The sequence below is a fragment of the Odontesthes bonariensis genome, chromosome 3 (assembly GCF_027942865.1).
Source record: "Odontesthes bonariensis isolate fOdoBon6 chromosome 3, fOdoBon6.hap1, whole genome shotgun sequence".
Lineage (NCBI taxonomy): Eukaryota > Metazoa > Chordata > Actinopteri > Atheriniformes > Atherinopsidae > Odontesthes > Odontesthes bonariensis.
Window position 1 is genome coordinate 12,719,456 of NC_134508.1, and position 26,130 is coordinate 12,745,585.

Sequence of the window (26,130 nt, forward strand, 5' to 3'; positions counted from 1 at the left end):
TGAAAATGTTCCATTTTTACAACACTATAAAGATGGATTTTTTTTTTAATTATTATTATTTTTTGGGGCTTTTTTATGCCTTTATTAGATAGGACAGTGTAGAGAGACAGGAAGCAGGGGGCAGAGAGAGGGGGAACAACACGCAGCAAAGGGCCGTCCGATGCGGGACTCGAACCGGGGCCAGCTGCAGCGAGGACTGTAGCCTCTGTACATGGGGCGCCTGCTCAACCCACAACACCACAGACCACCCCAAGATGGACTTTTAAAAATATTTTTTTCTGCCTTTCCCATCATTATACAAGTCAGTCATTATTACAAATGAACAGTGCAATGAAATAGAAAATAGAAAATCAATCTTATATCCGCCACCAGATGGCAGCATAAGTCCTAGATGCATGGCCTGCATGCCTTTCTATTTTTAAAATCAGCATGTGTCTGAGGCTTTGGCAGATACCACTCAATATAGCAGGGTCATCCGTGGCTCCAGAGAGAGACTCTACACAAGACGAGAAATCGTACAATGCTGGAATTAAAGCCATTTCAAACCAAAAGCTGTCCAGGCAAATGAATGACTAAATGAATAATCTAAAAAACAAAAACAAACACATCCACTCAAAATAAGCTAACTGCAAAGCAGTTGAAATGCGTTGAAATAGAGAAGCCCTCTATCACCCCTCTATTTCCACCCTGTAACTATGGTAACCGGGCAAGCTGCACAACGCCATGACCGTTTAGATCGATTCCAATATGACTATTCATCTTCCAGACGAATTTGTCCTCACAGATCTAATCTTAGTCGGGCAAAAACAGATGACAGAAAATATCTGTCTTTGTGCAATTAATACTTTCAGATCTGCAAAATGATAAGAAAAAGGCTTCGGTAAAAGAGCAACACTCTATAACAATTTCTGAGTCTCTGGTGTCATCGGTCTCCCAGTAAGAAGCATGGTTTGGCACTAACAGATACACACTGTCACCATCGGCCTCGAGCCATGACCACCAAGGATTGGTTTCAATTACTGGTGTTCATTTACCCCAGGCAATAAAAAACTGGCTGTTGCTCTGAAACGTCCTGGCCACAAACCAAACAAACTACTTAATCACTGGCATCATCTGTCCTGCAGCACGGTACTTGACATACCCAACTTCATCCAGTCCCCAAATAATAAAGGTAGACAGAAAAAAATTCTACTTTTTTTTGTCTCTGCTCATGACCAGGAGCGTATAGGTGTGATTTGGACAGAGGTGTTACCTTGCTCTTTGATTTGTCGGATCTGCCTCACGGTCTCCTTGAGGATAGCGCATTTGTCTGGCTTGACGTTGAAGCTGTCAATGTTCGAGAGGTTGGCAGAGATGAGCTCAGCCAGCTCCTCGATGTACTTGCTCTCCTGTTCTCTCCGACGCTTGTCACACCTGCCGGGGACCCAAAGGGGATTAGACATGTTGTCATAACAACCTTACCTCCCCCAAGCCCGATCTGCATGCAGGCCATCCAAAGCTCAGATACCGCCAATATTCTAAGAGCAGCAGACACATGTTTTGAACCACGTATGTTTACAAAACGCTTGCAGTAAGAATGTCACCTTTTACGCTTGCTGCCATTTGGAGTAACAACCACAGCAGGTAGAGTCACCAGATATTTAAAACACAATTAACAGAAGTTGGAGCACTTACCCTAGTCCTGGTGTGTCACAGGTGGACAGCTTTCGTTTGCGGTCGGAGCACAGCGGCTCTAACGAGTTGTCTCCTACGCCACTCATCTTCAGCGCATATCAGCACCTGAAAGCACACATCCGTATACATACAGCATAAGCAACATGATCAGAGGGAATAAAGCAAGAGTGCTGTGGTATGCTCATACGTGTGGCGGTAGAAACTGATCAAAATATAAATGTGGATTGGAGAGAGCTCTTAACTGTGATCCCCCCCCTAACAAATCCACTCAGAAATGAATTACTATAAATCAAGTGACTTCCATGGGAATATAAGACTGTAGCTTCCTACAGTATTATAGGGAAAGACTATCCATGTAGTAAAGCAGCCTTGGTTTCTGCTCCATGTTTGATGGGAGTGAAATCTCATCCGTTCCACTGTGAAGAGCGACTGATGATGATGTAGTGATTTGGAGCCTCGGGGGAGATGGGTCATCCTGCGTTCAGCCAGCCTACCCGCAAGAACGTTGCCATTCTGCTTGCAGCAGCAACACGTACACACTGCTCATACAAACCATTTCCAGAACACTTACATGCTCAAGCATGCTGCAGCACAATCTGTGACAGAGAAGAGTGCAAGCAGCCACTGTCCCATCCAGGAACATATTCACCAGCCCGTCTCCGCCTTCACAGTCTGGAACTGTGCAAGCGAATAATACACACAAGCTTGAGGAACCTCCAAACTACCGAGACAAGCCACCACAGTGTACTCCAATAACTAGCAAGAATTATAACCATATTCTCCTAATTCTTCAGTCTCCGCACAAGGCTACATCCATTATTTTAACTTCCATTTCACCCATCTCATTCTTATACAACCCCTCCCCTCTGTCCGTGAGTGTAGGAGTACAGAGTTGTGGACCCTGCCCTTGTTTTCTTGCTCTGGTATTGCCCTGTGTCTGACCCCTCAAGAGTTCACATTAGAGGAAACCCTGTAGCAAGTTTCTAAGGTCGCTGCTCTTTCCTTTTCCCACCCAGAGAAGTGCACAAAGCTCCAGCATGTGGCTGTCCAACCAGATTGTTCTACTACAGCCCCATACTGGACTCTGTCTGCATGTGTGTGAAAGCACACACATACGCTCCGAGTGAGCTCATTCCTGAGAGGAAAACTGTAGAACGGATGGGAGGCATTATGCAACTCCTGCTCTTTAACTACAGGCTAGGACATGTAGCCCAGTCACCACCACAACTACTATTACTATAAGAGCACCAGGTCTCAGACATGCATCCTGTGCTGTAAATCTACATCTCAAACTTTCTGTCCGTCTACGTTTCAGCACTCGTCAAAATCTGTCTGTCGTGCTCTGGCTGGGACTCTCTGCCCTCCCTTTTCTCTTTCTTCCTTCCTGGTTTCTGTCCTAAAGCTCACCTCTGCAGTAGTGGAGAGAGATGACATCAGCCCTCAGTCAGGCTCACATCCTGAAAGAGACAAACAGCAGAACTGTGGCTGCTGGAAACATTTTTTCTGAACAGGGAACACATTGCATGACAGCAAATGTAAACGTAAACAGGTTCCAACGTGGACGGATAATCTTCTTTCACAAAACCTTCTGTCACCAATGTGCACAACTGCAGCACAACACGTGACTTGAATTACTTCAACGAACAAACTGCTGCGTTTTAAAGGTGCACATTTCACTGGCACGTTCCTGTGGACATTTTACAAGTGCTAAAAGTTTGTAACAGCTCAGATCACAAAACAGAAAGTGGATAGGCAACACCTCCAGAAAAAAAAATGAGATGTCGCGAGCAGCAGCCCACCAAAACCACAGCCAAGTCTCAACAGGCTGGTGGTATGCCACTGACGTGTATCAACTTCACTTGACAATGTGAAACTAGCTCTGAGACAAGACTGTTTTAGTACAAAGCATCAGGTATGCATACTGTAGCTGCCTGTCACAGATAACACAACGTAGCTTCAAACTAAATGGTGGAAATCTTTAATGAACTGAACAGCTCACCTTAGCCAGTACAATCCCCAGTCTAACTCCATGCAGGGCCTATGTGACTTCAGTGTCTTAACATTTCCTGAAATAAGAAAAAGAAAACAAGGTCAGGAACTATGGTTCTCTGGAAATCTCTGGATGTGTCAATGAGTGCATTGTCTTAACAAGACTGCTTCCTATAAAAATAGCATTGGCTTTATAGGTTTAGTCTTTCAGAGATTCATGGGAAAAACTAATTTCTAAAATTGCACAGGAAGCCACAGCAGATAGCATCCTGTTTGCGTTCTCCTCTCAGCCCGTTCCACCGCGTCATCACTTCCCTTTCCTGGAAATGTGGCCACTCATCCACCCCATTTACATATTCTGTTTATCAGTCTGGTTCCCTGCCATCCCATTTCTTACTCTCAGCTTGTATGATTGCTGCTGGCCATAAGGGGTTCTATCCAAGGCTTAGTTAATTCACCAATAAACAGAAAAACACAGAATGCAAAGTCTCCCATTCTAACAAAATGTAAGAAAATTCCAACCATTTCAAACACTGAATTTAAACTTTTCACTATTTGAGGGAAGCAAGAAGCTTCTGAGGATGCTATCTTTCCGTCTCCACCACAAACCATTATATTAAAAGTACTTTTGGTAGTTTAGAACCATATTTCTGAGTAAAGACATACTGTTAATATTTAGTGTTTTCTGTATAAACTTTAATCAGCGGTATCTTTGTACAATAACATCCATCCATCCATTTTCTATACCCGCTGAATCTGTCGGTCGGGTCGCGGGGGGGCTGGAGCCTATCCCAGCGGTCATTGGGCGAGAGGTTGGGTACACCCTGGACAGGCCGCCAGTCCATCACAGGGCCACACAGAGACAAACGAGACACACAACCACATACATGCTCACATTCACTCCTAAGGACAATTTTAGAGACACCAATTAACTTAACATGCATGTTTTTGGACAGTGGGAGGAAGCCGGAGTACCCAGAGAGAACCCACGCATACACGGGGAGAACATGCAAACTCCACACGGAAAGGCCCCAGCTGGGAGTTGAACCTGGAACTTTCTTGCTGTGAGGCGACGGTGCTAAACACCACACCACCATGCAGCCCGACAAAAACATTACACATTGATGATTTTTTTTTTCCTCTAGATACAAATTCATATTAAAATTCCTTTAAAAGTCTGAACTCAAATACTGAGCGACTGGAGTTCCGTGTTATAGGATACCAACTACTCATAAAACCAGCAATCCAGTGCTGAGAATAAACTTATAAACTACTTTTATTCTGCAAGGAAAGACAAATAAATTAAACATTTATTTGAAATGGTTTGAAAAAAAAAAAAAAAAAAAAAAATCCATGTAGGATTAGCCCCATTATTCAGCTAACTCAAAGTCAGAGCCACATGCAGAGTGCTAGTTGCAAGCTGCTACTCCCCCGAGCGTTACTTTGTGTGTGTGTGTGAGTAAGTGTGATCCCCCATCACAGACCACTGATCACATCAGTCCTAAACACAGAGCTGCAACTGATCTAATGCTGCAGCTGAATAATTTAAACACAGAAAAATGAAGGAAAGTGCCCACCCCCCCTCTTTGCTGTCAATGTTTAACAATCATTAGACAGCTGTTAATTATTCCCATAGAATCTTTAAAAGACTGTTAATCTTTTATGATCGGTTGCTCTTGTTCTGCTTTACCGACACAAAAACACAAAATGCACATACATGCGTTGCCTCTGTATGTGAAATGTAATTCACACAAGGAGATATGAGCACCATGTGATTATGGGCTGCAGGAGGTGGAGGAGGAGTCAAAGCAGACCGAGTGGAATTAGAATAAAGAGAGGAAGGGGGAGGGGCAGAAATAGGAGCTGCTGCACTGAGTTAAACGGTATCCGAGAAGAATTCCGAACAAAATGTTAGTGGTGAAATGTTAGTGGTGAAATGTTAGTGGTGAAATGTTATGCAGGTTATATGACTTTAATGAAGTTAATTCATCATGCTAAATGATGCCGTCTCACTTTAGTTCCAAAAAACTTATTAGATCACCGAATGTCCCATAATACTTTTATGTATCAAAATAAATAAATAAAAGCAACCATATAAACAGTTTTAGTTTTTGTTAAATAAACAACAAAATAGTTCAAAGTAGGTTGTTGTTCATCTGGGGTTGTATTGACGGCTTGCTTATTTTTTAACGTGACAACATTAGGCAGCAAATGAGTCAGTTCTTCATGTCGCTGTGTCAGAGGCAGAAACAAATGAGCAAATATCCGATTGACTGACTGGGTTACATGGCACTGAAAGGATCGGATTATTGGCTAAATTACAATAAGACCGAGTTATTAAGTGCATGTAGACACCTTAATCTGACAAGATCGGATCGGGTTACTCGCAGTCGGATTAAGACCCCGAGATAACTCGGTTGAAAGTCAAATTAAACGTGCTTGTAGACGGTGAAGCACGTGGTGAATTAGACTTTGCGTTCTGCACATGTTTGAGATTTTTTCCCGGGGTGGTGAACCAGAAGAGACGATATTACTGTTGTCGCCGCCGTCGGAAAGAAACAACGCGATGGAGAATGCGCCGTTGTGCATGGCGTTGGTGCAATAAGCAGCTCATCACAAACGAAACGTCTGAGTTTGGCGTTGAAGGGGTTAACCGGAAGTGGCTCTATTAGCAATAGTTGAAATAGGTACAGCGCCACTTATCGTATCGGAGTATGACATGCTTTGTGCCTCTGATTCGATTCATTCACCGCCATATAGCCAAGGATAATTAGCCTTGCTCAAATAAGGAGCATAACCCTACTCTCATCATGTAACCCCACTGACTGTGAAGGCTAAATGACTGGACACAGACGTGAATATCCCAAAAAGACAGATTTTGTTGGGAGGATCCGAGTACCTGCAAATACCCACAAAAGTGTCTCCCAAAAGGAGAACTATGGTACTTTTTCATTGCTCATTATGATTTGATTAGTCACAGCTGACATGACATGCCTCTTTCTTGCCAACTTCGCCTCTATAGAAGGTATCCCCTCGACGTGGGAGAGCTCAGGTGTTATTATCGCAGAATTTGTAAAACTGCAGTGACACAGAAGTTGGACACACAACTCCCCAGTGTGTGTGTGGAGAGGTTAAAACCCTAAATTAGTGGCTGTTTTTCCACTGGGGAGCGATCACATCGACTGTGAGCTGCAGAGTTCATCTTTGATCGATCAACCTGTTAGTCCAAGCGGGCACGTTTTTACATGTAGCTATCCGTGTTTTAGTCTGCATTTAACGATATTTCTGTCATTGAAGTCCGCGACTGTGCTGGTTTAATGTTTCAGACTCGTCAGTGGTCATATGATACGTACAGTAAAGTAAAGTACAGTAGGGTTCACTTCGGCATACCTCTGCTATGCCTCATTTTCGACTACAAAAAATATGTCTTCTACATAGTAGGGATCATCCATTTGTCATTGCAGCGTGTATCTTTTGGGAGTGATCCAAAGGACCAAGAGCGACAGAGCTCAGTTTCAGCAAGGACAGCAAAAAAACAAAAAGAAAAACAAGATAAATCTACAAATTTATACTACATACTTTGTGCACTGCGTGTGCAAATTAAATGTTGGCTATTCAATTTATTGCTATAAATTGTGTGCCAGACTTTCAAATGACTTTCCATCAAACACGAAATCTAAAATGAAATAAATAAGCAACATACTCTTCCATGTAATAAAGAAACACCTAAATTAGTCTGGCTGTGGTATAATCATGCTTCAGGACCTCTGGTATTATTTAATGTTCAGCTGTTTTGTTTTATTTCTGAAAAATTAATTAACCTTTTGCCTGTGAGCTGCTTTATGAGGAATTCAGTGCATTAATATACAGTAAATGAAAGCAGAGAAGCAAAAGAAGAGAAACAACCAGATGTTCATTGCTGACAGTGTTTGGCAGTCCCATGGGCAGAGTCTAAGAGGATTTCTTGGATGACTTTATTTTCTTTATAAAAAATAAAAAAAATCTGACTGAAATGGCCATCCAGTATAAAATGTTCACATTCCTGATTAAACTTTTATCAATGTTGAAGAAACTAAAAAAGTAAGCCGTCTTTTACAAACTAGTTGGCCAGCACCGTTTGATTAAACTTGAGACTTAATACAAACTTTTAAGTTAATTTTTCTGTTAGCATTACCACATGCCTGAATTCAATATATATTAGGTTGGCTCAAGGCCAGGCCAGAGCAGCAGTCAGTCAGGACGAGAATAGCAAGGACATTCCTGCACAGCCTTAAATAAAGCCTGCAATCTGAGCTCTCCAAGACAAAGAGTGGCAGCCTAACAATAAACACTGGCCCACCCAAAACAAAGATCAAACTGGGGCACACACAATAACCCCCGCCCGCCCCCAAAAAAAAGCATATCCCAAACTTATGGGAGAGGACGTCTTTTGTAAATATAACACTGTAATCAGTACATTTTCAGTCCACTTTAACTCATCACAGACCTGGGCTACTAAAAAAAAAGAAAGTTGCTTTCTCATTTCATTGCAGTCAAATATGAACACAAACACAACTGAGACAAGGTTATAAAGCAACAAAATGTGTTCACTGGAGTCTGGGACCTCAAGTGCAAAAAGGAAACAAAAGGACAGAATGACTTCCTGTTTTTCTTCAAAGGACTTCTCCGCCTCCAGCAGGGCATAAACCCAGTTAGATACTGGGCTGAGTGCACCTGGAGGCTCCACCAGCTCCAGCCTCACCATAGTTTTTGTGGGACATTTCATTCTGATGCCATGTCTTATTGATAATCAGTCATGGTTGGTAATTTCACCCTATACCTGATTGTAATGCAAGCCATGCAAGTCTAATTTACTGTTCTCAGATCATTTGCCAAACTCTTTATGATGTGCCGGTTTCCTTTAGCATATCTGGCACTCCGTTACCCCCATTATAGGAGTCATCTTTCCATTCTCAAGTCATCTGAAACCGTAGACTGTATCTAGACATCTGGCTTTTTTATGAGTGTGTAGAGGTGCTTTACATCTGAGCTGAAGTTAAAACATAACGTGAGATTTTGAGAAATAAAGTTCATAAAGAGAACTTGATTAAACAAACAAGAAATAAATATTGGGCTTACTAATGGCGCTTTTCCACTAGCTCGGCACGGCTCGGCACGGCTCGGTTTGGTTGCGTTTCTATTTACAACTTCGTGCCTCTTCGACGTGGGCGGGGTCGTCGTAACACGGCTGCGCGACCAGAACAACAACAACATACGAGGAGGATAGCATGGAGGACATGGAGGCGCTCGTGTTGCTGCTCACCCTGTGGCTTTTTGTCGCACAGAGGGCAAGAGAAGAGAGCCAGAGAAGACTCCTGGCCGCCAGACAAAACAGTATTGAAAAGTGACGACACTCATCGGCCAATCAGTGGAAGGCAGTCGGCTGACGTCACGTTTTAGTAACGCTTCGGCCCGCTTGGAACCAGGGCTGAGGTGATACGGAAAATCTACCTGGTTGCAGGTACGGCGGGCTAGTGGAAACACGCAATAGCGCGCCGAGCCGAGCCGAAGCGAGCTAGTGGAAAAGCGTCATAATTTATTCATGAAGAAAAATAATAAATTACAGAAGTGTGAATGGCAAAGTTAACCCTCCAATATTAGCAGTTATTGTGGGTTAAATAAAGCATTTTCAATCAATGTGATGACATTCAGGTGTGAGTGTGTGCCCTCTGCTTGTTATAAAAAAACAGTGATATACCAGTATAAGCCGCAGGTAAGATGACCAATGAGGCTATTCAGGACATATTGCGGACAAAGTTGATCCGGTCTTTTTCCGCCGTCTCCATGCACAGCTCATCACAGCCAGAGGCTTTTTGCTGGAGCTACTCGAGAAGGAGGTACGGCGAGCACATAGGAGAAAGCATGTGATGCAGAAACCATGCTATGGAAATCTCTGCGTTTCCTTTAAAACACCTTGAGAATAGCAGATGCGGCTCCTTACTGTTTGAATACGAGTATTGCATGCATCTGCACGTATTCCCAACGGCTGGGAGTGTGCTGAAGCAGCATACACATCTGCAGAAAGGACAAACGAAAAGAAAGGACACGCTCGCATATCGTCTCACCTGCAGATGTTCTGGAGATTTCATTAGCGGGCTGGGTGAAATATCTATGCAACTTTCGCTCCAGAGTTCTTGCCGACATGTGCGTTCTTAACACATCATCGCTCTAGAACAGTTTGGGACGCCAGTGCATGTGTGAAAGCCGCTTTCATGCGACACTTCCAAATGACTGACTCCAAATAAAAAAAGCCATTTCATGATGGATTCAGGAATCTTCAGGATAACATTGTAGTCCCTCAGTCTGCGCAGTTGAGTCGGGCTACGTCTACAAGCTCGACTGGGCCATTTAATTGGAACACCATCCCTGTAACAGCTTACATGCACAGAAAAAAACAAAGCATAAGACCAACACTGTGGACTATGAGAAAACATTCAAGATCTTTTTTTGAAAGGAATGGTGATTTTGTCCGATAATGCCAACATCTGGATTGTTTTTTGCTAGGAAATGCTCTAACCAACAAAAAAAGAAGATTTAAACTTTAGAGTATTTTCAAAGTATTCAGTACCATTTGATTCTACCTGAGTGCTTAGAAGTAGGAGGAGTTATTCAAACCCGAATGGAATTATCTGGGTGTGTTAGTTCAGTTTGGAGAAACATAATTTTGTATGATCAGACTGTTCTACATGCATTTTGTCCAGATCTGGTTGGACTAACACAACAATTCAGTCCGAACTGCTTGATGGACCATAGTCACACAGTGAGATTCAATAAACTTGGAGGACAACATATGTGAAGCATGTGAGCTTAGCTGAAGAGCAGATTTATAAAAATCAAAGCTGTAAATTGTTAAGACAAAGCTTCTGATACAAAGAGTTAGCAAGGACATTTCTACGTGCTTAGTCCCTCATTTGCTCGCAGTGTGGCTGGTGATTATGTAAGATATCAGTCTTTTCCTCTGCATCCTTTCAAAAATACATTAAAAGCAGGTTTGAACTGACGCCACCAACAATAATAAAAAAAAATTGCTGAAACAGAAACTTTTCAAAGTGCTCTCATTATTGTAAGTGTACAGGCTGTTCAAATAAACAGTTTCTACAAGTATGACTTACTGAGTTAATGTAAGGGTCAAGATGGAGTTTACAAAGGAATAAAGCACACCTTTCAAAGCTGTGCTGAAAAGAGGAACGGGAGGTGGAGCTGGTAAAGCAGAGAAAAACATGTTTAAAATATTCAGTATTTTAAACGCAGTTCCATCAGAAAGACTACAAATCTTTATTCTATGGAAACCAATCACGAGTCAAATACTTTGGAGGAAAAAAAACATACATGTGGTGAAAACCTGAAACATAGTTTCAACCATCTGTGGCTTAAATACACACAATGCCTGCAATACCACAAAAATCACATTAGAAACTACATTAGAAATTTCCTCCAAAGAAACAAGTACGTAGGGGTGCGCGATTTGACGATATAAAATCGTGACTGGCGAGGAAGAGTGGAGAATCGCAGGCGATCTACCAAATTAGAGAAACCGTATAGATCGCGTTTGCCAATCAGCGCAATGATTTTTTTTTTTAATGCTGGTTCCCGCCGATGCGGCAGACGTAGGGCGTCCTTAACCTAACCGACCAATCATAGCGAACTGTGCGTCGTGACACTTTCTTACACGCCTCCATGTTGTGTTTGTAAAAACTTAGAAAACGCATGGACAGCCATGGCTTAAAGCCAAGCCGACGAGCTGGTGAAGAAGAGGAAATCCACCTCTGTAATTTGGAATTGGTTCGCAGTGCTTCCCACACAGACTAATTCGTGGCGGTGCGCCACAGATTAAACACCGGCCGCCACATATTGCGTTTCGTTATTTTTTTTTTTAACGCTATTTAAAAAATACTCGTATTCGTTAAGCTGCATTTCATTTCCCTGCTCTACCTCCGTCTCTCTGTCCCTCTCTCGCATAGCCTACTCACACACACAGCCCCTCCCCTCCGTGCTTCCCTGGAAGCATGGAAGCTTGCTAGCTTCAGCGTCGCGTTAGATTAGCTCAACCGAAAGAATTCACGAAAGGTTGGTATCACGTGCACCTTTATAAAATCACACATTAAAAAGTCCTATAAAAATATTTTATATTTTTAATACAATGTTGTCCCGTCTCGACCCATAGCAAACAAGCGATTACGCCTTCTTTATAAAGTTAACTAGTCGCAAGTTTGCCGTGAAAAAAAAAAAAAAAAAAAAAAATGTAGTTGGGTTTGTCGAGGTCAAAACACTAGCAGCTGTGAATCAAATAAAGTAGTTTTTTTAAACTCTTACAATGAATGTTTGTTGCTTCAATCCAGATGAGTATTGAAAAATATTTTCCGCGATTGAAAAAGAGAAGTGCGTGTTGATGATGATCGAGGACCAGCCTGAACCGGAGGTATCAGTCTGAAACAGCTGAACAGTCCCACCAGTGTAATTAATGTTATTAATTTGTTTACAATGAAGATGTGAAAATCTGCAGATAAGCCGCACCGGTGTCACCCACCGTGACACAGGTGTCACACATCCTTACGTCCCCCATAATTTTCCTTGATGGAGAAATTATCCAGGTTCTTAAGTCCCAATGTGACATATATGTCACATTACAGATCTCTGACAATGGGGGGTGGTATTTTGGAAAAAAATTCTGAAATGGGTTCTATGTGGTCTATTTAGAATTTTAATTTAAGCAGAAATGGGTCTGGTTAGACTCGGGGTGAAGGATAAGCATTAATTGGATCTATCGCTGTCTGGATAAAGACAGTATTCCTTTAGGGCGCTCTGGTGATGGCAGTGCGTGGCTGTGGCTGCAGTAAATGAACATGCAGCGTTGCTCATCTGTTGCTAAATGGCATCATGAGGTGGAGTCAAGTCGTCATCAGTGGTTCGTTTTTCTATTTCCGGTTGCTTCACTCTCACTGTGTCAGATGTCATTAATTAAATCATTATTTTTCATCTTGAATTTTACAGTTGAATTACAATGTGTTGATTGCCAAATTCTTTCTTTTACTCCTTAGCTCTTCTGTGGTTCAGCATGTCGACTTAACTCTACTGTAATTGGTCTTTTTTTTTTGGATGGAAGATCGTGATAAAAAAATCGAAATCGTGATTTTATGCAAAAAAAATCGTGATACAACATTTTTTCCATATCGCCCACCCCTACAAGTACGTAATGTGTATCGATGAATGTGTTGAGACAGAATGGGGCACTTCAAAGCAGAGAAACTCCCTTCGTAACATTGCTCTTTTCCTCTAGAAAACACCCCCCCCACCCTTGCACAACGCACACGAGCTTGGACAGGCTGTTTGTGCTTCTCCCTGTTTTTCTTGCACAATCTGCAAGGTGTAGAGAAACCAGGGAAGCAAATGAAGGTGAAAACAAAGAGATGTCCTGCTCTACATCACTTACAATTATCCATCATTACTACTGAGAAAGAACAGAAGAGGACAGAATGGGACAAACAAGGACATGGACTCAGTCGGCTAACTGATAGCACAACTATGAAGCTGTATTTTTCATAATCCCTTCATTTTACATAAGCTTGACATGTCGGTGTGTATAGAGAACTGATGAGCGCAGAGACGGAGAGATCAGAGTTATCGAAACAAAATGCAGTCTGCTGTGAACACACAAGGCTAATATTATGGAAATTAGTTCATGAATCAATGGGAAAACAGCCTTTTATCTGAGGAGCCAGAATGTCAGGGTCTGATCAGCCTCCATGCTGTCCAGTCTGATAACACATGAGAAACTGATACAGATGCAGGGAGGGAACAAGTCTTTTGTAACCAAAAACAATTCATTGTGAAAAGATGTTAACCACCGTAATTAAATGATCTGACGTCAATACATAAAACCCTTTTTACTTTGCTGTTCGGTGGTAAATTGTGCGTCTTTTTTGTACACGTTTAAATTGTGCCATTCTGGTTTTCTCTCTCTCTTTCCTTCCTTCCTCCCTCCCCCTCGTGCCTGTGTCTTTCTCTCCTCCCTCTCTGTGTTCCCTCCCCCCCTCCCCTTCCTCCTCTTCTCCCCTCTGTCCCTGTTGGATTGGTGGAGTAAACACAGGAAGAGAGCGGGCTCTGTTCCACCACGCCAGAGCTGAGCCTGGGCGTTCCTGCAGTGCTGCTGTGCCGGGGTCAAAAGTTTACCGTGGTTTTCATTTCACCTTTCCTCAGCCAATCACAGCGCCACACTGCAGCACCTGAACTCTGACCCCTGCAAAGAATTCCACTCAAAAGATGGTCTGACGCCAGTTTCACAACTTCAGCCCCTCCCATCTCCCATTTTTTCCCCCTTACTACTCCTTTTCCTTTCTTTCAACTGGCCGGTTTCATGTGTTGACAGAGCCTAGGTGAAAAAGATTCCAGAGACAGAGGATAGAGGGAAACAGAGAGCTCTACCTGCTTTATCCCCCGACTCAAGGAGGAGGAATGGAGGAAATACAACAACACATCCATAATTCTATTGATGAGGAGAATGATTTTACAGTCTGGCATGCAATAAGAAAACATTTTAGTTTGCCTTGTTTCAATCCCAGTGTGTGTGTGTGCATCTCGTTCTTCAACTCTATTTGTTGGTTGCTACTTCTTTATGTTACTTCATCTACCATTTGTACAAATACAACATTTAAGATGGGTTTAAATTGCTTCTAAATAAACAGTCACAAGGATCAGTTGTTGAGAGGCCGACAGAGTAGACAAGTATAAAGGAACGAAATGAGGATATCTACTGGGATTGTGCCACACCACCTGGGAACCTGGTAAACAATCGATTTAGAGCTGCCAAGTCTAACTAGATACAAACATACATGCACGCATGTAAACATACACACACGCAAGCATACACACCATAATCCAACTGTGGGTTTGTTTTTGCCTCTGTGACACTGCACTCAGTCCCATCTGCTGAGTGATTAAGTCTGCACTGCTAATCAAGTCATTTGCACTGTAAAGGGCGGATTATACTTCTGCGTCTATCGTCTTGACGTGTTGCTTTGCTCTGGTCGCGAACCACTTTTCATGTTATGGTTCTGCAACCTCGGTCTGGAATTTCTCGGGACGCACAGCAGTTTCCCCTCGCGAGAATTTCGGTGGGCGGTGACGAGAACTTCGGGGGTGCCGGCGGAAGTGTATATTTAAAAAAAAAAAAAAAAAAAAAAGTTTATGCAAGATATGGATCTAGAGTTGCTCGACATCGAAGAAGAACAGCTTATTTTATTGGAGTTGGTGAAAATGCAAAGGAGGAAGCTACACAGACAACCGGAAAGGCACACCGAGGACCAATCACAGCCGCTTTTGTCTGCGCACTTCCGTTGGTGGTCTGCGTGCGTCCGACGTGTAGTCAGGATTTTTCTGAGGTGCACGACAACGCGCGCAGAGCCTCTGCGTGGGGGAGTGGTCAAGATTTTGACGCTCGCAGAGGCTCTGCGTCCGAGCGTCAGAGGCTTTGCGCCTGAAGCATAAATCAGGCTTAAGGGAACAGGCAAAGGACCACACGGCCTACCTGAGTTGATGCACACCATCTATGCTTCATCCTGCCCACCTAGACAAAAAACAGCATTCACTGTGTCTTGTAGATTAACTGCAGAATTAAATCAATTTAGGAGTATAGAAAGCATTTTTAACTTTCAAACTAATACAATAGAGAGACATGCTGTAGTCTCTTTATTTCAACATGTGAAATCAAAGTAACGTAGCTAGGGCTGCTCATGAGAGAAATCATACATTCTCCAAAAGTGGTCAATGGGGCCTTTCTTTGTAGCATCATTAAAAATATATATATACTCCAGGGTTGAGCCTTGAACAATGTGGTCTTTAAGCTTTAAACTAACTCAACTAAAGCTGAGACGGAAAAAAAAAACAGTCTTTTAATTGATTATGCCAAAACAATGCTAGCACTGGTTTTAAATTATGATCCTCAAACCCAACTACTGAGGAGTAGTAGTACTCAGATTATTACGTAACTCTTTCATAATATTTATATGTAAAAAAAAAAAAAAAAAGAAACCAGAAAAACCTCACGGCAGCTTGCCTTTCAGGCCGACAAAAGAACAGGTATGGAAGATAAGGAATCTTTTATAATGAAGAAAACAGAGGGGTGGAGTCTAAACAATCCACACTGTGTCTGTACAGCTCACTACAAATATCTCAAATTTCCTTTTAACAACCAAACTGGCTTTGGGTTCGCTTTCAAATTCAAATTTCAACCTAAGAGAAGAGCGGAGAAGTTGCACAGCATACACTATTGAGAGATGTGCTTACTGCATGGAGATCTTTTTCTACCCCATTATGGTCATAAAGATTCACTTGTTCCAACAAGGCGATAGCAATTAGATGAGAAAAGGAAAACAATGTAGGAAATCAAGCTAATTGGAAATGATAATCAGTTGCCGAAGCTGGACTTTTTCTACACTAAATGCTGGATTAGATCTATGTCCAACTATTGAGTTTTGTTTGTTACTTACTTAAACGTAGGGTAGGAGATCCTGGATTTTGAGTCCAGCGAAGCTGCATTTTGAAAATACACAGGTAAAAAGTCCCAACCCTTTTCTTCACTTTCCCCCCGAAGGCACGCCTCTAGAGTACATGAACGCGCACGAGCACGAAGGTGCACGAGCGCTGTTCTGACAGCAAGCATCGATCATTGCCGTATTTAGTATTTAGTATATGCTAACTATACGTTTAATAATGCTAGGTGCTAGCCAAGCTGGCTCTAGTTTAGCTTCCTGCCAAGCTTCTGGACGCGTAATTCGTTCACAGAGCAGGGTACGCGCACAGGGGGAAGGAGGGGGAGGGAGGAGCAGATTGCAGTTTGATAGACGGCATCAGTATCCAATCATTGTGAACGGTCCGTTCACAATGATTGGATACTGTTTTTCCTAGATTGTACGTTCTAGAGGCCACTAAAACTTTTCATATTTGTGTCAAAACTTTTAATTAATTGGTTGCAATGAGGGTGTGAAGAGTATTTCAAGCAATATGTAAAAAAAATGTTCCAGAAAAAGATCCCCTACCCCGCCTTTAATGCATTCAATGCAAAGCTTTGTGTGATGTGGCAACGTCAGAAGGCGACTGTTAGCTTGTCTATTCTGTGGACAAACAGCGAGCTCCGGTGCAGCAACCTCTTGATGACTGTTGCCTTAACGACAAGCCACATAAACAGCGGTGACATCACCAGGCAGAGTGCAGAGCAGTTATGGAGAAAAGAACATTTTCCACTTCATCCAGAGTGAAAATAAAAACAGCCCAATTAAAAAATAAGCGTAATAAATTATGTGACATATGCCTCGCCAGTGCTGACATGCTGTATTACGTCTGGAGCCTTTAACGACAGCGTGTAAGTCTGTCATTTATGACTTGACTTTTCTGTGAACTCAAAGCTGCAATAAAGTAAATTCGCGGTGGAAAAAAAAATGGTGTGCAAAAAACAGTGTTGAGAGCAAATGCCTCCACATTTGTTGCAACCCGTGCTCATTTCCCTAATGAAAGGACTCTCTACATTGCAGATGGACCAGGAGACGGCGTCCTTACAGTCCATGCTTGCATGGTCACAGATCTTCTTTCAACATCCAACTGCAACGCCATGCCAACCACAGCTGCTATACAAATCCTGACAAGACCCAGAAACCACACCCCGCTGCCACATAAATTCAAATACAGCTTCGTTTTGGAGAAGCACAGAGAAACAAGAACACAATGCAAACGCAACAAGATTCGCTCAGGCGAGCCTTTGAGGTCGCTGCATTATGAACAACGGAGCACTGAGAACAGTAAGGGAAAACTTTCTGAAAACTAAGGAATGAGAACTTTGAGCATTTTGCTCTGGTTGTTTTGTCTTTATCCAGACAGCGATAGATCCAATTAATGCTTATCCTTCACCCCGAGTCTAACTCAGTTCTGTAGTGTAGACACACACACACACACACACACACACACACACACACACACACACACACACACACACACACACACACACACACACACACACACACACACACACACACACACACACACACACACACACACACACACACTTAACTTCTTCATCTGTCCATATCCGTAAAGCAAAACATGTTTGGTATTCATTTAATTCTCATTCATTCCCTCAAATTTCTGAAACGCTGATTTAATTTCCATCTTTGCTAGCAAAACACCGGGTTAACAAAATGAAGCAGCATGTGATACATGTCCAACCCCGACTGACAGGATGTTCAGCTGAAACATTTGAAACCAATACCCCACCGACAGGGGCATGATGGTCAGTTTCAATTAGAACAAATTTTTCAATTTGCTTGTAATTTACATCAAATATTCATAAGAGAAGAAATGGTAATCATGAAATAAGATAAGAAATGTATATTTAACGGTTAAATAAATGTATTCAAAAATGACAGCATCCATTTTCTCTTCCCTTCTCACCAGCCTCTTTCTCTTCTTCTTCATGCTGAATAACAGACAGAGAGGGAGCATCTGGTAGCAGTTATCTCAAACCATTTTTTTCACCATTGCTGTCTCTCTCCAAAGCGCTCTTTTTTTTTAATTTATTTTTTATTAAAGGGGGTCCTAAACAAAATACAAACAAGGTCTTACTAACATTTTACAATAGTAACAAAGCTAGGCCAGGGTTCTACCCTCCCACTGGCTTGTTCAGGTGAACCCATTTTACGAGCATTCTTCAGCTGGGGGAGCGAAAGTTAAAGGGGGAGTTGAAGTTAAAGAGGAAGGGCAAGAAAGGGAGGGGGACAAAGCTGTTGGCACTCCTTTTCCTAATAAACTCTTGCCCTCATCCAATCAATGGGGACTACAGCGAGAACTGTTCCAAATCCTTGCTGGTTATAAACTAGAATTGGGTGCAATGATTGCTTCAGGCTGCCCGTTTGGCTTTTAGAAGTGTGCATGGCTCACATATGGCTCAGCTAGCCTAACACTTGGGTTCTACCTCAGAGTTGAAGAAGAGGGGACCGAGGGGACGAATGAGAGTGACTTCAAACACAGTCAAGAGTGCAAACTGCACCACTTAACTTGGGTCTAAATGAGCAAGGAATATGTCTTTCTCTGGTCTATCTTGTTTCAGCAGCTCTCATTTCACACTCTTACTCTCACTTGTTTGGGCAAAGAAACTAAATATTTTAGCAGTGGAAACATGACTATCTTGTTGAGCAGAGATTTCTATATTTAGCTCTACAGAGGTAGGCAGAAAAAGCAAACCTACCTGTTGAGTTCTACCCCACCAGCATGCCACGAGCACTTTAAAACAGATTATGGTGACAGTACCAACGACCTTGAGATGTGTGGACTAAACAGGATGAGTTGACTCCAAGAGCCATAGTATGGACTTAATCTCAAAGTCTCAAACTGACTTGGAAAGAAAAAAAGAAAAGTTAAAGGTGTAAAAATGCATGTTCTAATTGACAAACAGTACTGGTTGAAAATTATCAGTCAGCAGGAGCAGTCATTTTCCTTGACTAACCCTGCACTCTGTGTACAGCTGCCTAACAAAAAGGTACTAAGACCACAGAGTCATATTTCAATTAAGAGAAACAATCAGGCTGTCCTTTTAGCTCTGCGTCATCAAAAGTACCCTGACAGTCACTCAAAACTGAATTATCTCTATTTCTTGATCTCCTTTAAAGCACACAGACGGACATAAACACTCAAAGAATGCCGTCCATTCAAATGTCACAGGCATAAAAATGCCACTCAACAAAGAGAGTGAGTCACCAAAAATGGCACGCCAAAGCCACTACCTCTCCACTTACTTTATTTCCTTGTCTGTGAGGGCACTGTATATAACAGTCAATGAGGCCACATACCAAAGAAATGTTTAAAATGTCCGTGCTGCGTTTTATTATCAAAACATGAAGCTTTTTCATGGTGCTGCAGATGTACTTTGTATAATTTACATATATCTGTTCCAAATTGTCTCAACATATTTTGATGAGCAATTCAAAGTTTGGCTTTAGAGATGTTTGATGGACATGGCAGAATTTGAAAAAGGTTTCTCAGTTAGCAAAAGAATTTTCTTAGACTTAACTTTTTAGAGAGAATTTGGGTACCTGAAGGGAGATGAGATCGCCCTAACTCAGATCAGTTATGACACACAAGTCACCCATATTACTAATTAACCCGTTTCTGCCTCAGGACAACAAACATGGCCAATTCGCACTGAAATGAAAGTAAAACACAGCACATCGATTTGAAAAGAATTCCTGAAGACCTATATGGCCAAAGTGACCCCAAGTAGGGTTTTTTTTCTGGTTATCAACAACTTCGCTGTTTATCAGAGCAAAAGGCATCTGAGCCTTCCCTGGTACCTGCTCACGATACTACACAGCCTAGTTTATTTGCTCCATGCCATCCAATACTTGTGTGTGCCCAACTTTACTGAGTAGCTATGAGAAATGTGATGATTCTTCAAAACCGTGGTTTAGATCATGCCTCATCTTTTCCTTTTAAAATACTTCCAGTGTTTCCTGTTCACTTGTTACATGAACAATCTTTATACACTTAACAGCTTTTGCTAGACTAAAAAAAAAAAAACAGCGGCACAAATCCAACGGCATTTGTTTCTGATGATTTGCTTTTGGTTTTAGATTTGTTACACTTCTAACAAGTGGATATATTTGACAACATCTAGTGTCTGTTTAATAGGTTTATTAATTGGCACGTCTACCCGTTACTAGACTTGTTTAGAAACTTACAGGGAAACAAAAAAAAAAACTATTTTCCCCAATTCTAATTGCACAGTTAACAGGATATTTAATCATCTGGATTCAATAAAAGAATATGTATGAGAATTAGCTAATTACAATGTAATGCCACCAAATGCTCATTTCAATATCAATCATGTGATGTAACTTCAGAATCTGACACCACAGGGAGACTTCTCCCAGACCCATGAGAAAAAGTGATAAGTTAATGAATTATTGAGAGCACAGGGGATAGCAGACAAAGAGCGAAAGCTATGGACCACAGTCACTTCTGAACCCCATCTGCAGTCAAAGAATCCCCCGAAAGATTGATTCATTGTTAACACAGCCTGACACCCTGTGTGAGGGAGAAAGAAAGTGGCAGATAAAGGAACAGAGAATAGGGGACAGGGGGCTCCATTTGCCAAGAATATGAGCAGAAGCAGTTCACTGGACAGGTTCCCACAGTGGATATTCTTCCACTTACAAAAATACCACATACCATCGCTTGAGTAATGGCTTTCTATCAAACATAAGAGAAAGGCAAGAAAGCTCATCTGATGGCTCCACACTGCCATCAGTATAATTCTCACTTGCTCAGTCCCAGTTTCACGCACTTTAATGTCCCCATTCTTTTTACTAAGTGACCAAACGAGGTACAGATATGCCAAAAAAAAAATTCAAGATGATTTCAGAGACTCTTTAATGAAAAAAAAGCACTGAGATGTATGTGCTCGCAAGTATTTGCAAGGATGGCCCCAGGCAAAGAGATACCTAGATCTCAACTGTTTCGCTGGAATGACTAACCTACCACCTCATTGTTTGCTTACACATGAGTACGCTGTCCAAGAATGTCCTCTTACAACTTCAGAAACTGAATTCTCAGCTTTTCTAGCACACAGAGACTCAGCCTAGACACTTAGTCTTCTTCTGCACTAAAATACATCCATCTGCCTCCGTCAGTTCATCTCACACGCATGTACCAACTCTATCAGCAAAGAAAACCAACATGTAATCATGTTGTAAGGGGAGTCATTGTAATAATGGATAACTACTCTGACCACAGTCCAATAAATGACAGATGCAGTGGATTCCCTCGAGCAGCCACGTTAATACACGGTCAGTTCAAGTTTGGTTGTCAGCACTAGAACAGAACTAGATAAAACAAGTCTAAGAGTCACAACACGACACTGTTTCACGTCATATAGGTACCGAGACAATAAAAAGACATGTCGGACAAGTAGCATTTTTTCCTAATTTGGTGTAATTTTCGAACAGCTTGATGCCATTTTTCATTATATGCGAAATAAAATTTAAAAAACTAAACAAAACTGTGAAAGCAGATACGCTCTACAGCATTCAGGTACACCCCCTGACAACACTCATGATGTAGACTAGACAAGGATAATTTTCCTTGACTGGACAGCTACTGCGGTGGAAATGAACATAGACGACTCCAAGAGCTGCAGTTGAACAGAAACCGTAACACAACACGGGCTCTGGTATAATATATAACGCCCAGAGCTGCTTAGTGGACAGTGGGAGCACCTCAATAGCACAAGAGTTGCAAATCAACATTTTGAAACACAAACTGGCACACTCAAAAGCAGTGTTCTGTATTAGGAGCAAGGCTACAGTACCCCAGCGAATCAGAGTCAACGTCTCGTAAACTTTGTGGCTAGCGCTTAATGGAAACGCTAATAAATACGAAAACTGGAGGGAATGGCCCGTAGTGAAGCCGAGTTTGATGCACATCATTGTCGCATTTAAAGCGGAGGGCGCAATTATATCTTGACTAACATTCCACAACAAATAGACAGTGATACGTTGGCTCGTTTTAACACGGTAGCTTAAAACACACAGCTTGGTCGGAGGCGAAGCAACACCAAGTGCTCCTGCAACAATTTTGCGCGTTCAAAAACACATAAAAGTACCAGAGTTAAAAACTTATCTCTTTAAAAAAAATAAACCAGTTGCCAAAACTCACCGGCTTCGACACTCTCATTGACTACACCAGTTTCTTTTACGTCTCTACAAACTCTCCGCCATCTTCGGCAAGACCGTGTTTGTTTAAATGGGAAACACTCCCGGAGCGGAGGGAGCCAGCTTGTAGAAGCGCAGTGGGACTTATGGGTAATGTAGTTACTTGTCCTGACAAGCCGCATCAAACTATCTGGCATGTTCTGAAAATGAACTACACGTACAACAGTACCCTGAGGTGACCAGTAGTCACTGATATTATTAGGGGAGAGATTTAAATTTTTATTTATAGTCTGGCAGAGAAGCAGCTTCACACAAATGAGTTATTATATCTACATGGTATCATTGTGTTATCAACAATACATGCAATTATAGAAACAATTTCTCAAAATGTAAAGGACGGAAGCTTCTAATGCTAATTTGCAATTTTGCTCTTTACTGAAGGTTAGTATGTAGGCTATGTAGAAGTAAAGTTTTTCTGTGAAATTAAATTGTAAGAATAAATATAATATCCAACATAAAAAACTTGTTATTATTACTTGCGTCTATGACTTGTGTACTTCACATTATTGATCAAAAACACTTCATTCACATCATCATTCACTTTAACTTTTAAGAACGTCTCAGTTATGGCAGTTACAAAGTGATAGCTGTTCACACATGTGTACACCCAGTGTAGCTTTAAACTAGTAGAGGCCAAGGTTGGTGGGAGATCAACAGGATGGGGTTGAAGGGGGTAAACTGACTGGTAAATCAGCTCGTTACATTTTTCATGTACGAACAAAATTCCCATGGCAATTTCCAACAAAAACTTTGATAAATGAAACTTTAAGGCAACCATTTGCAGGAGTAAAATGCTTCTGCCTGCTTATAGGACAAAAGTTGCAGCAATCACTGGAAACACAGAAGTGTTCGCTAAAGTGTAAAGGTCATTTGTACAAGATATCACAATATCAACAGAAAAAAATTGCATCCACATGAGTCCAGTTTTGAGCAGATTGATCGTTAAAAGGGCTTTTAATGTTTCACGAGAAGAATACTCACCAAACGTAAAAAGTGCATTGTTGTTGTGTCAGTGTTTGGTATATTTGTAGGTTCACTGTTTGAGAGCCTCAATTACATTCCATGGAGACGAAAAGAGGGGCCCTTGGCCCTCTGTTTGTGCCCCTTCCCCCATTAACCATGGTAAACTGGCCTCCCCCTTAGTAAGTGTGAGACACTTTATCCCAACCTTCCTCCCCACTCGCCCCCTCACGACTTTGAAAGGACAGGAGATAACACTTTGAAAGGACAGGAGATAGCCCCATAATCATTAATGTATTCAGATTGGTTTACCTGCAAACAGCTAACAGCATGCCTTTCTTTGGACCAAACCAATTTCCCCTCACCCTCCATTCAAGTCTATGTGAATCACAAAAATAAGATTCATCCAGTCATTATAAACTTTATGAACTCTATTACATTTTGAGGTTTAATTTCCAGGTTGGTAATGGAATCAAATGTTGATTTAACCTTAGACTGGTGCATAAAAAGTGTACATGAGGATTCAGCTATAATGACGTGAGCCAAAAATCATTTGAGTTCAAACTGCAGCAAAGTACAAAAGAAAGCAGTCCAATAAACAGGAAAATCCCTGCCATAATTATTGACATGAACTATCATTACTTTAATAAACCCTAAGAAGACCTTGTGATTAAAAAAAAAAATAAAAGTAAACATTTCATCCAGTGAGTAGAGAAACATAATTCAGATAAATGCCTAACCTTTGTTGGAAACTAGTAATACTAGTAATGGGGACATAAAACGGGGCCAGAAAGATTGAATTTACCCAGACCTGATATACTGGGAAAAAATAAAGAAATTACACAACCACTCCGGAGTTTGCTCTACGGGATGAATAGGTAGCTAGGGCGCCATCTTGGGGACTGTAAGAGTTATTACAAAATTCAGATTTTGAGGTCACTGCATGCACCCTGGACACCAAACGGTACTGTTGGAATCGAGTTATGTAATGCTAATACAGCAGTGTTGGTCTTTGGGTGTCACTGAATCGTAGTTTACTAGTTGTTTTTATCGTTTACACGTAGGCAAAGTATTTTCGGACGTCATTGGTCGACTTGTTCAGTGTCGTCTCGTGGAGGCTCACGTTGAATGTTCTCGTGCTAACTGGCAAATAACTGTGGCTTGATGTTAATCATGCAAGTTTTAAATTGCACGACATGTTTAGAATGCACTCTTACTAAAAATCGTATCATTGTCAAAAATACTCCTAATTGTAATTATCCAACGGAGTTTAGTCAGTTGTCATGATAACCCACTTTTTATGCTTGGGTGGAAACTAGGTTGTTAGCAAAGAAGAGAGACCAGTCCAACCACACAAAACTTCATTTGTCTGTAGTCTCAAATGTTATATCCAAAGATCCCCGCGTTTGCCAACTGTTTTGTGACTCATCATGTTTTCATTGCCTGCTTTTGGCAGGAAATGTGTTCTTCAGATATAGGTTGTCAACTGCTCTCCTTGGTTTAAGTCCTATTTATTGGTCAGTTCTTGATATGAACAATCCCTGCACTAACATGTAGTGTGCTTTCATAAGGTTCACCCACAAGAGGTCAGTACTGCCTTTCGCCCTGTTGAAGTTTGAGGCCATAGTCAACTGAAAAAGGCATTCATGTTTAACCAGTTTAACCCATTCACCCACACCTCAGGCCTGGACCACACTCCTAAGAAAGGTGGTATGAGGCAGTATAGGGCTAGTATTGAGACGACACAGGTAATGATGCTGTTTCAAAAGAGGAACTCCAATTCTAGTTCCTCAAAAAATATTGGATGTCAGTAGCACATTTCTCCCAGTGTATGATGTTACTTGATTGTTCAAGAAACCTGGAAGAATGTAAAGGGCGGGTGTCCTACCTGCAGTCTAGACCCATCCCAAATAGTGAGGGTTTTTGGGGATTTTGAAAGCAAAATTAAAAAAAGGGGAAATGCAACCACAACCCCGTGCTGTTACAACTTCTTTTGGAAATGGTTGTATGTCTGAAATGTAAAAATGGATGTTTATGAACAAGTGAGATTAAACTCAAATGAAACTCAATTAGGAAAAGCATGAACAATCTTGGGTTCATACTGCCTACAAAGAGAGAAATATCAATGTGAACTAAATGAGCTGAGGCTGTTTTTATGACCATTTCAAGTGAAATGAGCTGTTCCCATACAGTTCAGTCATTTATAAAGTTTGATTTTGATTGAATTAGATAGTTATGAGTGTAGTTTTTATCTTATTTTTAAAAAGCCTCTTTATTCCCATTGCATATGCCTCGCAACATCCTGAACATTTTTGATTGTAAAATAGAATACGATTTCCAGTCAGTAAAAGCAAGACAGGATTTTTCTGAAATAATATATTTTCAACCTCATCAGAAGAGGAAATTAGTAAGAAACTAAGATTAATGGCAATGAAGATGAGTGAACTACTATGGGTGTGATATGAAGTAGTATTCATTTCCTTTCTTCGTCTCTTAATCAGGATCACATTGTGAACGTGTAGTGACACCAGTTCAAAGGACACTGTGAGAGGAATCACATGACTGTATTTTAGCACAGTCATTAAACCTTTATAGGTCTAACAGAAGAAATTTCATGTAGTGCTTATCTTTTTTTAATTTTTTTTTATATAGCAGTTCTTTTTGATCTTTTCCCATGATGATTAGTTTGAAGGCGGGAGCTTGTTGGAGAAATTCC

At 41.4% G+C, this 26,130-nt stretch overlaps 1 protein-coding gene across 3 annotated transcripts in view; it reads right to left on the minus strand.

Annotated features, from left to right (window-relative positions):
* Positions 1-22,476, minus strand: part of ncoa3 (nuclear receptor coactivator 3) — a 34,011-nt gene extending 11,535 nt beyond the window's left edge. For all 3 annotated transcript variants that reach the window (XM_075460351.1, XM_075460352.1, XM_075460350.1), the window contains exons 1-4: positions 22,399-22,476; positions 3,674-3,740; positions 1,675-1,779; positions 1,253-1,413 (exon numbers count right to left, since the gene is read on the minus strand). In XM_075460351.1, the coding sequence (XP_075316466.1) occupies positions 1,253-1,413; positions 1,675-1,760 (247 nt within the window). In that variant the 5' untranslated portion in view covers positions 1,761-1,779; positions 3,674-3,740; positions 22,399-22,476. The remainder of the gene's footprint in view (positions 1-1,252; positions 1,414-1,674; positions 1,780-3,673; positions 3,741-22,398) is intronic.
* Between the last annotated feature and the right edge of the window lie 3,654 nt (positions 22,477-26,130).